The sequence below is a fragment of the Pygoscelis adeliae genome, unplaced genomic scaffold (assembly GCF_000699105.1).
Source record: "Pygoscelis adeliae isolate BGI_AS28 unplaced genomic scaffold, ASM69910v1 Scaffold359, whole genome shotgun sequence".
Lineage (NCBI taxonomy): Eukaryota > Metazoa > Chordata > Aves > Sphenisciformes > Spheniscidae > Pygoscelis > Pygoscelis adeliae.
In genome coordinates this window covers 317,882-333,999 of record NW_008825553.1, presented here as the reverse complement: position 1 = coordinate 333,999, position 16,118 = coordinate 317,882, and the positions used below count along the sequence as shown (strand labels likewise).

At 38.2% G+C, this 16,118-nt stretch overlaps 1 protein-coding gene across 1 annotated transcript in view; it reads left to right on the top strand.

Annotated features, from left to right (window-relative positions):
* Window positions 1–16,118, top strand: part of TMEM57 (transmembrane protein 57) — a 32,009-nt gene that overhangs the window by 8,114 nt on the left and 7,777 nt on the right. Inside the window, exons 2-6 of the mRNA XM_009332182.1 lie at window positions 2,725–2,866; window positions 3,589–3,715; window positions 5,826–5,949; window positions 8,740–8,918; window positions 9,352–9,850. Of these exons, the coding sequence (XP_009330457.1) occupies window positions 2,725–2,866; window positions 3,589–3,715; window positions 5,826–5,949; window positions 8,740–8,918; window positions 9,352–9,850 (1,071 nt within the window). The remainder of the gene's footprint in view (window positions 1–2,724; window positions 2,867–3,588; window positions 3,716–5,825; window positions 5,950–8,739; window positions 8,919–9,351; window positions 9,851–16,118) is intronic.

The following is a 16,118-nucleotide window of genomic DNA, read 5'->3' as shown; positions in this document are numbered from 1 at the left end:
AAATGGGGGGGGGGGCAGAGGATGGAGTATAGTACCTTTAAAATGTTTTCTGTAAGTGTGTGTATGCGTGTGGACTCATGCATACGTATGTAGAATATATTACACAACAGTGAACTTTGTTGCTGAGGCCAACGTAAGTGGATGAAGTCTTTTATAAAAGGAAATAACTTTCTTGTGTCTTAGTCTTGTACTCATTAAATTCTAAATTGCTTTTGAGTCCTTCAGATGACTGAGAAGTAGGCTCTTTAATATTGTTGGGAAAACCTTATTACAAGTGTTGTATTGTTACAATTCCACTTTAAAAGGTGGTAAATGTCACCATGACCTTTGGATTGATATGAACTTAATATTAGAAATCACTTTAATGGCTGTATTACAAAACTCTTATTCAGCAAATGCTTTAACTTAGAGTGGCACTTAGCAGTTGAAAAGCATTAGTTCTGATAACCCTAATTTGCTAGGAAAGATGTAGTCTCTTCATGGATTTCAGCGGCAGAAAAAATAAACAATAGCCATAACTTTAACCCAGGAAAAAGTGCCTACACAACACAACTGCTTTTCCAGCTAAACAGGCAGAATAATGATCGCCTAGGTGTGATGCCTTTAGATATTTTCTCAAATCTTAAGAGCCGCACATGTACAGTTCAACAGCACGGTCAAAACGAACACAGTGGTGACTGCGTACCCAAATGTCTGTCACCTTTTATGTCTAAGTATTCTCTGAATGCAGCTGCTTTTTACGGATTTCTGTTGAAGATTTAAACTTTAAATAAACAGAGAACAGCAGCATATGCAAGCATAATCTGCCAGGACAAATGTGTCCGTTTAAGGTTTTTTGGTGGGTTTTGTTTGGTTTTTGTTTTGCTGTAGTTTCATTCTTCTCCAAGAGTAGTTTTTGACTAAGTGACTGGGGATGGTTCTGTAAAAACTGAAAAAAGCAATACCTTAACTTTTCCAACTGTGTGTGTGTCATTAATTTTGTTTCCATTAAATTAAAGTGCTTCCTCTAGCCTCTTTATTTGCATTTTTTTTTTCAGTCCCATTAGCTTAAACTCCAGATACAGAATATTCAAAAAGCTGGGCGAGGGGAGGCTGAGGTGGGTTAAATGTAGGAATAGTTGCTTATTTGTCTCAGACTCCAAAAATGTATTTTCTGTGAAGTCTTTCTTTAGTCTGTGCTGATTTAAAGCACGTACTCGTGTGAGTACATTTGAGAGCATTTATGTAAGCAGTTCCACTGAAGCAGTTCCTTTCAGGGGGTCTAGTCGCAGTGAAAACCTTGGCATTGGACTTTTAGGGGAGAGCCTGGTAACATACAGTAAGTGAGAAAGCTAAGCAAAAACTCTTCCACTGGGGGAAGCTGAAGGGCCGGGACAGTTGATAAGGGTCACTTTCAGGCATATGCAATTAATCGTTGATTCACGAGAGATCAAAGTGTTTTCCCAGTGGTGTGGTTTGGAAGCTGACCTCGTGTGACAAGTAACGTGAGTGATAGTTGCACGAGTAGTTCTGTTGCTTCTAAACCTCTGCTGGTACATAACACTTTTCATAGAAGTTTTCTGTTTTGTATCTTCTCTGAAGCTCTGAACAACTTCCTAAAAAAGCCACATGTCCATGAACAGTGCAGAAACTTGACCCTACCTGGCACTGTGCATGCAAACTCTTGGCAAGTATCAGTAAACATTCCAGGGCAAAGTTCTACTGGTTTTGTGGGCAGTATGATAGAGGAGGAAAAATAAGTTACTAAAAGGAAAAATTGCCCTTGATTTAAAAAAATAAAAATATATTTTAAAAACCCCACCTTTGTTACAACCCAATACAGTGCAACAAGGTAGTTGCTTTTTGGGGTACTAGAGTAACATACTAGATCTCTGGGTGCTGGGTTTTGGGGGAAAAGGGGTTTTGCCTCCTCCTTTTTAGCAGAACGGATTGGGCTGATCCCTCAAGTGCTCCTGTGTTAGTTAGGTATGATCTCAAAATGTTTTGAGCTCTGTAGCCAAGAAGGATCATCAATGGTTCAAAATGCAGGACTAAGAATAAGAGAATGTGGGTTTGAAATAATTAAAAAAGTAGAAGTTAGACTCTCTGGTCTCAAGTCTCATGTGCCTCCATTTTTCTGTTATGTTTTTTTTTTTTTAATGGATGCATTTACTTTAATGTGGATGTTTTCAAATGTAAGTCTGACAACTCAGTACCAAAACAGCCTTCCTAATTGCTATAGCTGTAGGCTTAAAATATATCTCAATTTATTGGTGTTGCAATTTGTCTGTGTTAAATGCGGAAAATGAGTGAACATCTGCAGTCTGTTGAGGAGAGGGAACACAGACATTTCTGAGCTCCAAGTACAAGAGTGCAAACTAGAAGAGAAGCATTTCAGCTGTGGCAGTGTACCTGTTGGCAAGGCTTCACTTTGTAAAAATACACTGCAAAGCTAAAGGGAGATTGTCGCTGAATGTCTTGGAAGAGCAGCGAGCCTTCTGTTTCTTTGCTGCTTTAAAAACAAATGCAGTTGAATATAATTAACTTCATTAGACCAGGCCTGATTTTAATGTAATAATAAAAAAATTTTGTAAAATTATTTTGGATGAAGTTTTCTTACCTGTATTATAGTCGTCTATGGTTTTTATTCCTGAACTTTTAATTAAAAAAAAAAAAAAGCAGAAAGTAAGTCTCTCTATTAGAAATACTGACCTGAAATTACCTTTCTTTTTTTTTTTTTTACAGTACTTTTCTGTATCTGAAGTTCCTGGTAGTGTGGGCCTTAGTACTGTTGGCAGATTTTGTCCTGGAGTTCAGATTTGAGTATCTGTGGCCATTCTGGCTCTTCATCAGGAGTGTTTACGATTCCTTCAGATACCAGGGTTTGGTAAGTATAATACAAAATTACTGTCCCTTTGAAGGGAAATCCTGCAATGTTTCAGGGCATATTCCATGTTATACAACTAACTTAATGGTGCTGATGATAATTTTCACGAGAGGAGGAATTTTCAAGTGACTGGGTGACCTGGGCTCAAGTCTCTTCTCTCTGACTGCCTATTTTATCTGTGGCAAGTGGAAGTGAAATATATAGCTATCAAATTTTCACCATAGGAAAATATTGCTTGAATTCCCGAGATTAGTGAATTGGCTTAGATCCCTATATAACAGGGTTTTCTTTAAAATAAAATGGAAGCCCTTGCCTGTTTAGATATTTACTACTCTTTCAGAGAGTAAATGATGCTGCTGGTTGTTTGGGGTTTTTGTTTTGGTTTTTTTTTTTCCCAGAAGGATAATATAGTTGATATAATACTGTATCAACAGTGTAAGTGAAAGTCTTCAAACAAAATATATAAGGAATAAATATAGCTGTTTGGAGACTTGTTGGAAGAGTGGATGGGCACGAATTCTGAAGTTGCATCCGTTCTCTCTTAATCGGCTAAGCTTCTGCTTTCATTGGTCAGACTGCTCCATTTCTTTGCCCTGATTATAAACAGCACTAGTGTTTCTATGTTGAAATCATTGTGGTGTCACCATTAATAAATAAACTGGTCATATTTGCTGGAATAAACCAAAACACTCTTCTTTCCCCCCACCCCTCCTTTCTTTTAGGCCTTTTCAGTATTTTTTGTTTGTGTAGCATTCACATCAAATATAATATGTCTGCTCTTCATACCAATACAATGGCTGTTTTTTGCTGCCAGCACGTATGTTTGGGTACAGTATGTCTGGCACACAGGTAGGTCGCTATTTTTTTTATTTACAACTTACTGATTTGAATATCTATCTTACAGCTTTTAGTAGCATGCAGAAACTCTCTACTGTTACCACATTTGTTTTAATGCACTTTTGTTATAGTTGAAAAATGTTCTTTTGCTTTCGTTAGTATGCTGATTTGCACTTGATACGTGTCTGGGTGGATCCTGTAGTAATCATTAAAGCTTGACCAATGGAACTGAAGGTGTATAAACAGGAATTCTAGAGCAGTGAAAAAAAAAAGTATTTTCCTGACTTCAAAACACTTCTGCAGCTATTCAACAAATGCAGAGCACATAGGAAAAGTTTGTGAAACAGTGTTACATTCTTCCTACTACTTGATTAGTGTGCTGTTAATTTTGGATATTGTCATAGTTTAAATTTGTATTAGTCAAATGTTTGTGTCAACTGGATTCAGTTTCTGAGCAAAAAGGCTGGTAATACCAGTGGCTGCCCCAACAGTTTGAGATGTGTGGAGAAATCTTCTCCCTGCCCACCCCCCCTTTTTTTTTTTTATCCTTAGTTGTTTGGGGTTTTTTTAATAAATCCTTGGGTTCTGGGGTTTTGGGGCAGCAGTTGGACTGGGGGGAGGTGGTATAGTTTGCACGAGCACTAATACTTGACATGGGTTATGTATATGTCTTTCCCTCAGTGAAAAAAATTTAGGAATAAAACTTGATTTTTTTTTTCTTTTTTTTTAGAGGTAACTTTTCCCTACCCAAGTCTTTGGGATTTGGGGCTTTTGTAATATTTCGTGTTAGACTTATTGTCAGATCACAAGAATTTGCAGGATAGCATTGATCATTTCTCAGCGTACTGGTGAAAGCAGTCATCTTTCTGACAAGTTAGTCATTTATAATAATGACAATGTGGGAGCTAATGGAAGATACTGTGAACCAGTTGCTGCCCAATTTAAAATACGTAAAAAATCTGGAGTTATTTTTAGGGTTGTATTAAGATGTTAAAGTGTTATCTGAAGTTGTTCTCAGAGTTGATGTTTAGAAACCCTAAAGGAAAAAACATGACGGGCCAGTTTTAACTGTAGCTATTGAGCTTGTTTAATATTTTAATTCACTGCAGCCTTAGGGATTCTTCTTTTTAAATGCTCATCTAAGTTGATGGGCAGTTGCTCTTTTTTTGTTTTTTAGGAAGTTATGATCTTTTTAGGTGGTATGTCTACCTAGCTGAAATGTTGAGTCCCTTTAAGCTGATAGTTTCTGCTATAGGTTTCTCATTTATGCAGAGTGCAGCTATTCAAGAGAGACCAAAATAGAGACCACAGTAAATAACATCAGGGCCTCAGAGTAATGCCCTTTTCAGTTTTGAATTTAAGACCTGTTTCCAAATCAGCACACAATATGTTGATGTCAGTATGTAATCAAGAACTTTGGGTATTTTTATGAAGCTTGTGGCATGTAACTGGAATTGATTTGTGGAAATTTACAGTGGCTATATTGCATGCAACAGTGGCGTTTTCCATTGGCCAAGAGGATTAAGACCTTAGTTTTGCTTGGCTACTATTTTACATTCTCACCAGTAGTGCTGGAGAGAGAGAAATCAATACAGCATCCTAAATGTTCCCCTGATGTAGAGTTTTGAGCTGCAGACTGTTTTCTGCATTACTGTATATGGAGTAACCAGTACTGTGCTTACTCACTCCTGTTTTCTCAGCTGATTTGCTCACTGCTGCTACTAAGACATACCTAACTTGGAGTGAAAAAGTAGTCCGAGCTTACCGCTTCTGACTCAAAGATCATAAGCTGTAACATTACCTCATCTTCTGCAGTTTCTTCCATTTGTGTTCTTTTTCTGTAGAGGGTTTTGTGCCAAGCTATTTCATTAGCTGTGCATCTGTTATTTTTCACTGATGCCATGTAAAAGTAATAAAGCAAGATAAAGAGACAAAAGTTTAGAGTTGGTTTAGAATAAAGACATCCTAGATACTTTATTCTCAAAAAACCCTCTTACAATTCCCTATGTGTCCGTCTGAAAATTTCCCTTGACTTTTGGAATGTTTTAAAAATGACTTGAAAATATTTGCTGCTTGTAACGTATTACTAAGGTGTTTCTCTCTTTTTCTCTTCTCTCAATAGAGAGGGGTGTGTGCTTACCAACAGTATCGCTGTGGATACTTTTCGTTTATATTGAAGCAGCCATTAGATTTAAAGATTTAAAAAACTTCCATGTAGACCTTTGTCGTCCATTTGCAGCACACTGGTAAGTGGTTGGGTTTTTTTCTCCTTGTCTTATTAACCTTTTTTTCACCAGGGAAATTAGTATTCAGGGCTTTTTATTTTGGTTCAGGGTTTGGCTGCTGTTGTGGTTTAACCCGGCAGGCAGCTAAACACCACACAGCCGTTCTCTCGCTCCCTCCCCCCAGTGGGGTAGGGGAGAGAATCGGAAAAAAAAAAAGTAAAATTCCTGGGTTGAGATAAAGACAGTTTAATAGGACAGAAAAGGAAGGGAAAATAATAATAACGATAAAAGAATATACAAAATAAGCGATGCACAATGCAGTTGCTCACCACCTGCCGACCGATGCCCAGCCAGTTCCCGAGCAGCGGTTGCCGCTCCCTGGCCAACTCCCCCCCGTTTCTGTACTGAGCATGACGTCGTATGGTATGGAATATCCCTTTGGCCAGTTTGGGGCAGCTGTCCTGGCTGTGCCCCCTCCCAGCTTCTCGCTGGCAGGGCATGGGAAGCTGAAAAGTCCTTGACCAGTGTAAGCACTGCTTAACACACCGATGTTTTAATTGTTGCTGTCAACATTGTTCTCATGCTAAATCCAAAACACAGCACTGTACCAGCTACTAGGAAGAAAATTAACTCTATCCCAGCCAAAACCAGGACACCTGTTCAGTTGTCCCCTTGCACATCTGCCATTAAATATTCCATGAGAAATGTACGCTAAACATTAACCAAGTGCAACCTTTCTGAAGATACAGTGCTTGTGAGCCGTAGGGAATTTGTAGCATGGATATTCCTAGCATTTCTTGAAAGTTCTTGTCATCAATTTACAAATGTTGTATTTACATAATGAATAGATGGTAAAAGTAGGAAGAAAATATTTTCACTGATAATTTATGTATCCCATTAAAAAAAATTTATTTCTTTTTTTTTTTCCCTGTAACAAAGCACTCCCCTCTTTCCCTTAGGGTTCTCATGAGCGTCTGATTTCATAATTCACCAGTGGAAGTGAATAAACTTCAGGTTGAAAATTGTGACAGAAAATAAAAAACAAACGCTACTTATTATACTACTTCTTTGGAAGTGATAAGAGTGACTTCAGGCAAAAGACTTAACTGCAGAATATCCATATCTGGAAGAAATGCACTTTTATTCTGCAAGTTTTTAGTGTAGTATGCATTGATCAGGCTACGTTTAAAAAGTGTCCTGTTTTTCCTGGAGTCATCTGGAAAATGACAGGTCCAGTTCCCTGTGATACAGTCTCCAATAAATTAGACATCTGTCATTTTAATTTATATTGTCTACATTGTACAATAAATCCCTTAAACACTAATTAAATTCTATAATGGGTTACAAAAGCACTTTAGGAGCTGTGAAGAAAGGTCTTTCTGCTGCTGAATTGGATGCAAACATTTCAGCTTGTCATCAGAGTTTTAGAACTGTAGCTACAGCTGGCTTTACGCAGTATTACAAAAGAAGCATTGGCAGAGATAATGTCAGATGCATATGCAAATGATTCTTGCATTCTGGTAGCTTACTTAGAAATGCAATTTGCACAGTGCTATTACTGAGCAAAGAATGAGAAGATTTTAATGGTTAATAGTCATCTGCATCTGAGTTTTCCCCTGATCTACGACACCTTCAGTTTTTAAAATGCAACTTTGCTGTGCGTTGTTAAAATACTTGTCAAAGATATGTTTATTTTTATACAGGGGTGTTTGCTCATTGATCGAGTAACCGTGTTAATAAATACACTAGCACGATTTGTTAGCATTCGGTATTGGTGCAGTTGTCACAAGCTAATAAGAATACTTAAATTCCGCATGATGAAGCTGATACACAAAAAAAATAATTCCAAAGTTCTGTTACGCTTCTGTCATCCCCGTCAAGAAATGGAACAGCAGAGTCTGGCTGGAAGTGAAATTCTTCATATCTTATCTGTCAGTAAGATAAGTGGAAGAACTAAGTTTAGAGATTAGATGTTTTTCGCTTACAGCTTCAAGGTCAGTCTCCTAAACAAGGAATTTCCAAAGGCTGTTTGTTGCCCACAAAAGATGTCTTAATTGTGGCCATCCTCAACAGAGGCAGATGGTTATTGAGGCTTTACCTCCAGGGTCACTTCTAGCTCTGGCAGGTGTGGATGACGGCACTTTGGCTCACAGACTTGGTGTCCCCCCCAGGAATGTAGTAGCCCCAAAGCTCTATGTTCCAGCGGCTTCTCCAGCTCTTGTTTCTCAGCCTGTGCTGCAGCGAGAACGTATCGCAGGGCCTGTTGCAGAGGCGGTATTTTGGAGAACCATTATTTTGTCTCACCTTTAAAGAGTGGTGGAAAAGGGATCTGCTCTTAATTTCTGAGTGCAAAAGGATGGGGCCGAGGATCAGTTTCTCCTTCCACTGTTCTGGATGAATGTTGTTAATGCATCTCCCAGTTTAATGTCTTATATATCACATGGCCCTTTAGGAACAAAACTTGGGAACTTCTGCTGTATTTGGCTGTTGTCTCCTTAAAAGGTGCATAATTCCTAGTCTGGTGCTTGTCTAAAAGCTGTCTTTGCTATGCGTAGTGCAATTGCATTGTCGTAATCCTTTAATCTATGCTACAGTTAATTGCTGTCTGTAATGAACTGTAATTTTATCTTGATAAAGAGGTGCCTACGTTTTTGAACTGTAGCTTTATTGTAGTACAGCAAAAGACATTTTATATATAATTTTCTATGAAAAGTTGTAATCCAGATGTATTCACAGCTATGTATTTATTACAATTTATTAATTTGCTGTTATGGTTACATTTTGAATAATAATGTTGCTTTTTTTCCTTAGTATTGGCTACCCTGTTGTGACTTTGGGCTTTGGCTTCAAAAGTTACGTCAGCTACAAAATGCGTTTAAGAAAACAAAAAGAAGTGCAGAAAGAGAATGAGTTCTACATGCAGCTTCTCCAGCAAGCTCTGCCCCCAGAACAGCAGATGCTACAAAGGCAAGAGAGGGAGGCAGAGGAAGGCAAGTTATACTTAATGTGTTTGCTATTATCTGCTATTTAAAAAAAAAAAAAAAAGCCCGCTAAGGAAGAGCTTCTTCGGTCCATGTTGTTTTGATGAAAGTATAGTGAACTTAGAAACAGAAGAGCCAGAAATAAAATTATTTTTGGCAGTGGTTAGTATGACAGTAGAAATGAATTATGTCCTCTCTGTTTAGTCAGTCGGTGCTCTGTGAAGCACTGGTATTTATTATTAAATCCCTTGGTTACTGTTTCCTGCCTGTAATGAGGAAAAAGTCTTAAAATATCTGACTTCTGATTTTCTTTTCTAAATAGACTATAATAATGATTGTTTTCTGCAGAAGTGATTGATGTGTACTTAATGATTTTTCTTTGTATGTCACAGTATTGATTGACTTAATGAACTAAGTATTTTTTTTTATTTTGATATTGCAGCAGCCAAAGGATTATCTGATATGGATTCCTCAATACTTTTGCAGCACAATGGAGGCATTCCAGCCAATAAGAAATTATCTGCAACGTTGCCAGAGCTAGAATATAGAGAAAAAGGGAAAGAAAAGGACAAGGATGCTAAGAAACACAACCTTGGAATAAATAACAATATTTTGCAACCTGTAGACTCTAAAATACAAGAAATTGAATATATGGAAAACCATATCAATAGTAAAAGATTAAATAATGATCTTGTAGGAAGTACAGAAAACCTCTTAAAAGAGGACTCATGCACTGCCTCGTCCAAAAATTACAAAAATGTCAGCGGAGTTGTGAACTCCTCGCCTCGCAGTCACAGTGCAACTAACGGGAGCATCCCTTCCTCATCTACTAAAAATGAGAAAAAACAGAAATGTGCTAGCAAGAGCCCAAGCACGCATAAGGACTTAATGGAAAATTGTATTCCTAATAACCAGCTAAGCAAACCAGATGCACTGGTAAGGTAAGTTTGATCTGAGCATTGTGTAACAGCCTGTCTTATCCTCCCTTCGTTCCAGTACATCATATCTTTTTTTTTCCTTAGGAAAATGTAACTTATGATCCCATAAAGAAGACAGGATTGTCTAGTAATGGAATAAGATAACTAGGAGTTGGGCCTTTTGGGTTCTGTTCTTGATTTTTGCCTCTGCTTTGCTATGCAGCCTTGAGCAAATTTCTTCCTTTCTACCTCAGTATAGGGTACTTACCTACCTCACAGGGGTGTTGTGAGGCATAATAAATAGCTTTGACAATCATTTGATAGAAGGCATGAGAGAAATGTGGAGAATCATTATTACAGAGCTCAGGGGATGTGTTCTTGACAAATCTTCCATGGGGTGACCTTTACGTCTCCAGGGAATTCAGTGGGGTTTGATGGTGCCTGAACAGGTGTTTTGTCTTAATTTTTTGTTTTGTTTTGTTTTTTCCCTTGAAAATGTTTGGCTTTTATTTTAATCTTCAATTGACAAGTATAGATGCAAAGTATCAGCTACTACATAGCTCCTTAAAGTGGTAAGTTCGGATTCCTGCTTGCATACCTGCTGCATTACTGGTTTAAGTACAGGTCACAGGGATTTAATTTAGCTGCCTTGTAAACTATAAAGTTTGAAAAAGTCACATCTTTACATACGCTTATCTGAAGTCTAAATAAAGATGTATTTATGAAATACAGCTAAGTACTTACAGCATGTAAGTGCTGAGACATACGGTGTTGTCGTACGTTACCAAAAGAAGTACTTGTAAGAAAGTAAGTGTGTAACTGTTCAAAATGGGGATAGATGTACGTCTAGAACAAAACTGTTGCACAATTATGCACTTTCTTACCATTCCTGGCTTATGTGTCTCATTTTCCTTTACTCATGTGCTGAACACTCTTTGGCCAACAAATCCTCGTTGGCTAACTTAATTGGCAGATCAGGTTCGCTTTCCCTGCAGGTACCTCTTGATAATTGGACTTTTGACTCTGGTCTGTCTCTGAGAATTTGTGCTATGTGAATACAATTACTTCAATGAAAAGATTATTTTCTCCTCTGATAATCACTCTGCCACTGATTGGTGTACCTCTACCAATTAAATATCCAGACTAATTGATACCTCATGTCTGTAGAGAACTTGTATGAAGCAAATAAGAAACCAGCTAATCAATCTAATCTGTGAATCAAATTCAGCCAAGATTAATGGGATGCAGATGGCTCTGTCTCCAGCAAAGCTGCATCAAAATAAACACGTATATGACTGCTGTATTTGTATGTTGCCAGTCTCAGACGGGCATCTCTATACTCTTTACATGGCTTCTTTGCTCACTGAAGAAGAGAACAGGTCAGTTCAGCTTTGCTGCAGTTCAAAATGTGGTTCGTAAGTCCTGAGAAAAGAGAAGGGAAGCGCTTTATAGAATAACCTGCCAGACTAAGAATTTTGTCCCATGTAGCTATGACAAGGAATGAGATGTAAGCCTCATATGTTTTAAGTTTTAAATTACACATTGAAATTTTTATATGCTGTGATGTGACCTTAGACCAGGTGGTCATTGTAATTGTCCAAAGCAGGTTTTCTAATGCAGAGGTGAGTATACAATAAACTAGACTGTGCCCTTACAGAACTCTAGCTCCTCTAATTCACTGGGTAGGGATGGAGTACGCAATTAGCATACTCTGAAAGTGCCTTTGTGCAGCGTAGCCTTACTCTGTCCTGAAATTGAAGTACGCCACTTCGGTCTTTTGTTTGTCGAGTGTGTCTATGTGATGCGCGGGTGTGATGTGGCTGTTGTGCTACAAATTCATGCAGCTGCTTATTGTGCAGTGATTTCCCCGCGCAGGCAAGCCAAGAGCACTTAAAACACCAACTTCCCGTGTGTCACTGCTCAGTTTCTTACAAACGTAGATGACTGAAATAATTCATGAAATCTTGTTTCAGTTCAGATTGAGAATGTAACTCCTACACCAATAGAAGTATAAACTTACCTGACAAATTGGATGGGATGGGATGCACTTAAATTTAAAAATTCATGTTTATTTTTTTTTAACTTGTCAGTTATACTGTCCCTGGAGTGTAAGGCATTTGTTCATCTTTTCCAGTTCCTGTAGTATTACTCATTCCTGTTATTAAACTTCTAGTCTGCATCAATGCTGTACCCTGAAAAGGGCTGTGTGAAGTCCTGCATTTGTGTCCGACTTTCAGATCAGATCTGCTCGGTTTCCAAATAAAGATGCTTTTTATAACTTCTTGTCCAGCAGACTCACAGCAGGATGTCAAAACCAAGCTGCTTTCCTTTTGTGCTCACAAAAGATTTCCCTGAGCTGACTAACCAGTATTAAATGTAAAGTATGCCTTATGACTGCTAGGGACTCAGGATTAATAGGGGTTATTCGAGACAGTAAAGATTGGGGTTTTTTGAGAACGAGACAGTCTTGCATGCTTGTTAATTTTTTTTCTCTTAAATACTTGATGTGACATTTGTATCTGAAAGGGTACTACTAGTTAATTTAAGTTTATATTTTATATATACAATGTTACTCTTATTTGAAACAGTAAGTTTTTATTTTTGTTCTGTCTGGTAAATGGTTAGTGCATATGTGTTTAGTTTTTTGGAGAGGAAGTCACTGATCCCCATCTCTAGGTATTTCAGTGAATATAATGTTATGTTATTGTCATGTTGATGGCCGGAGCAGAGGGATTCAAGAGGCTCTGTCCCTGCCGATCAGCCTTGAAAGTAATCTCTGCCTTAGTTTTTTTTGTTCCTACAATTGAAATTAATATCTACTTCTGATGGATGCTGAAATCTGCTGTTTGTTTGTCAAGCACGTAATTGAATCTCAGTGATCTGAGCTGCTTATTTCCCAACACTATGGTAATTGGGCCAATGGAGGGATACATCTGGAATCGAGTGGAGGGATAAACTTGGTATCCCTTTACACTCAATATTGTTTGTCAGTAGGTACAGAGCAAGTTGACTTGTTGTTACTGTTTCACTGTCACTTCTGAGCTGCAGCAGGTTTTGTTCGTGTTTTAGGGGCTCTATGTATGGAACGAGTCCAAGCTGTAATTGCTGCAGAATTTTTTTTTTTAATTGTGTATTACATAGTAATAATCATATCCTGCCTCTAGCTATTTGCACCCTTGAAGAAAAAAACAACCAAAAAACACACACAAAAAAACCTGGCAGTGCAGCCTGGCAAAACTGTTTGTATCCATAGAGGTCTTGCCTTTGGCACATGAGGTGTTGAAGCAAGCTGTCTTATGTACTAATTATTCGCAGAGATAATGATGACATCTTCTGGCAGCTGGACTAAGAAAAATATTTGTGAACCAAGGGCTGGTCTACCACATCTTATTTTGCTTTCCTAAAATTTGATGTTACCTGCAGAGACAGACTTGATGGTTTTAATGTAAATTTCTGTCCATTTGATGCTAATTATGGTACATCTTTTGTGGCACCATTGATGTCCTAAGAGTGATTGCTGCTGCTCCTTATCCCCCCTGCCTGAAATGGCATTAGTATACCAGAAGGCTTTCTGCTGCCACCTGCAGTGGGGAAGATGGTCAGTGTTTCATGAAATATGATGGGAGTGAGGGAAAGCATAGAATAGAAAAGCAAAAGACTTAGGAATGTAAATTAGAAATCTGGGAGATGATCTTTCTAGCAGACCTTTTTCAAGCCACTGTCAACATAGTGCTTGGACTGTTCAGAAACAGAATAACCTCTGGAAATGCCAGCTACTTAGATGAATTCTGTGTAGGAGAAAAATAAGTAACTCCGCTTTCTCTCTGTGGATTACTGTCTTTTTGGTAATGAAAAATGCTCTGAGGAACTGCTAATAACAGCATATTAGTTACAGTAGGAGAACCTCAATGCTGCGGGATCACATTGGCTACTTCAAAGAAATAGGTTCACTGCGGGGGATGCTTATGCTAACAGATTGGGCTGGAACAGAACAAAGGAAAAAATGGGTCTATTAGAAAAGCATCTGAGTGCCTTCTGGGTCTTTTAAACTTTTAATTTTTATATAAATTGTGTTTCATTTGTGTGCAATTGCCAGGTGATTATGGAATTGTGTTAACCGAGTAAACCAAGCAACAAGATATGTTATTCACCAGTTATCAATACTTAGGAGGATTAAGCTGAATTGAGTTGTCTTTAAGTTGATCCATCAATCTTCCCTGAAGCATTTGGAAAAACACTGTCTTGGAGGTGGTTACCGATTAATTCTCTTCGTCAGTGAGATAAGGAATGATATGAGGTGGTGCTGAGAAAAGAAAATGGGTACATCTGCATTTATAGTGATGACGAACCGAAAGAAATTCGCCTTAGTTGTGTAAACAGCACAGTGTAATAATCTGCACCTAAACCCCCACTTTAAAAATAGTTATGTGTCAAAATGACTTGTAGTTTGTGCAGCAATAGAGAAAAGTATCTTCTAGAACTCAAGTTTTCTTCACACACACCCCCCCTTTGTAAATAACTTTTCCAATAAGCCTGGAAATAAGAGACTTAAGCAGAAAATGAAATGGTAGAAAGAATAATAAGAATAATAAAAAAAAGAAAGTGCTGTCTTATTGGGTCATTTATCATTGTAACAGTAGTGCAGACTATTACGGAGGGGAGGAGGGAGGACTCCACGCACTAGTCTGTGCTCGTAGCAGCGAACCTTTCTTTTATGACATTGTATTGGTTTACTTTGATGATGTGTTTTCATTTTAGAAAGGGGCAACAGAAAGGTGTTTTTAATCTCTCTGTGTTTCTGTGAAAATGATGGATGACCTCTCTGTCTATATACAGACAAGAACTTTGACTTGCTGTTCCACAGGAGGAAATTTTTAGGCTGAAAATGTTTGACTGGACTTTATAAGATGGATAAGAACATGGTTACACACCAGAGAATACAAGGAGTACATGTGGTTTTGAGGGGAAACTAACTTCATGCTTTTTTTTTCTTTTTTAAATGAAGTTGTATCTCTAGCTAATTGTGGCAGGTCTGGGAGACAAACCATATAGGAAACATTTGGTCCTTGCATTATGATGGATTATTAGCTTCCTAACTAATTTGAGATAGTCAGGAGCATTTATTTGCTCTATAAATTGCAGAAAATGTCTGCTCTGGTATTTAAAGCTATAGCAAAAACTACAGCATAATGAAAAGGAGTAATAAAAATCTGGTAAAATCTTACTTTAAAACTTATTTCTAAACACGTCCACCGATAGATGAATTTCCAATGGTTTTCTCTGCCATTGACTTGAAAGAGATTAGTTTTCTCTGTATTAATTCTCTTCTGCCCCTTTGGAATTGCAGTACAATAGTTGATCACTCACTGTATATAGATTGATCATGTTTAACATATGTTATTCTGTCTTTCGACTGTTCAAGTTAGGTCATCTGTACTGATAGGAGCAATTGTTTCACAACAGAATAAAAACTCTTAACTGCATGGTGGCCTGAAAAATTCAGATGTACAGAAGTACTGGAATCCTTTGATTAGAGTAAGTCGAACTGGTTAAGCTGCCACTCTCCTGAGCCTGCTGCGAGCTCGTTTGTGATGGCTAGTAAATCGGAGAGTCTTTGTGTTTTAATGCACGCACAAGGTATGTAGGTCCCACTTTACACCTGCTAGCAGTTTCTAAGAAAAAGAAACTCCGCTCTGCAGCGTTTAGTGAATGAAAGGTTGCAGGCGACCAGTGCCAGCTGCCCATAGGCAGTAATACTCTATCGGTACGTGGTCTGTCTGGATGCGTTTTAGCGGTGTGGCTAACTGGTTTTTCATAAACAACTGAAGCACCTAGAGTTCAATCAAAATTCTTGTTGAGTTTAATCCTGACTTCTTTGTAATTTACAGCGAAAGTCATAATGAATGGCAGGTCGGTCTCATTTTCCTGTAAAAGTTACCCAAAGTCCCCTGTGGTCCTTCAGAGTAAAAGGATGAATGTTTGACACTTGGAGTATGCCTGATAAGTTAAGGCGGAAAGGGCATCCATGAGGCTCTGTGTTCAGGCAGGATTTGAGTGACGTTATCATGAGTGTGCAATGCTTCCTGATTCTCACAAATTTAATGTATGCAGATCTGATTGGACATTTTTACCAATGCTGAGTAAAAAGGAAGGCTGTGGCTTGCGGCCTCATATATTTCCTCCTGGTTTGGAAAGTAGGCATCCTTTCTGGTCATGTCTGTGTGCGCTCTACAGATCACGCAGGTTTCATCTTTCTTTACAGCACAGTCTGGACCAGCCCCAGGAGCTCTGC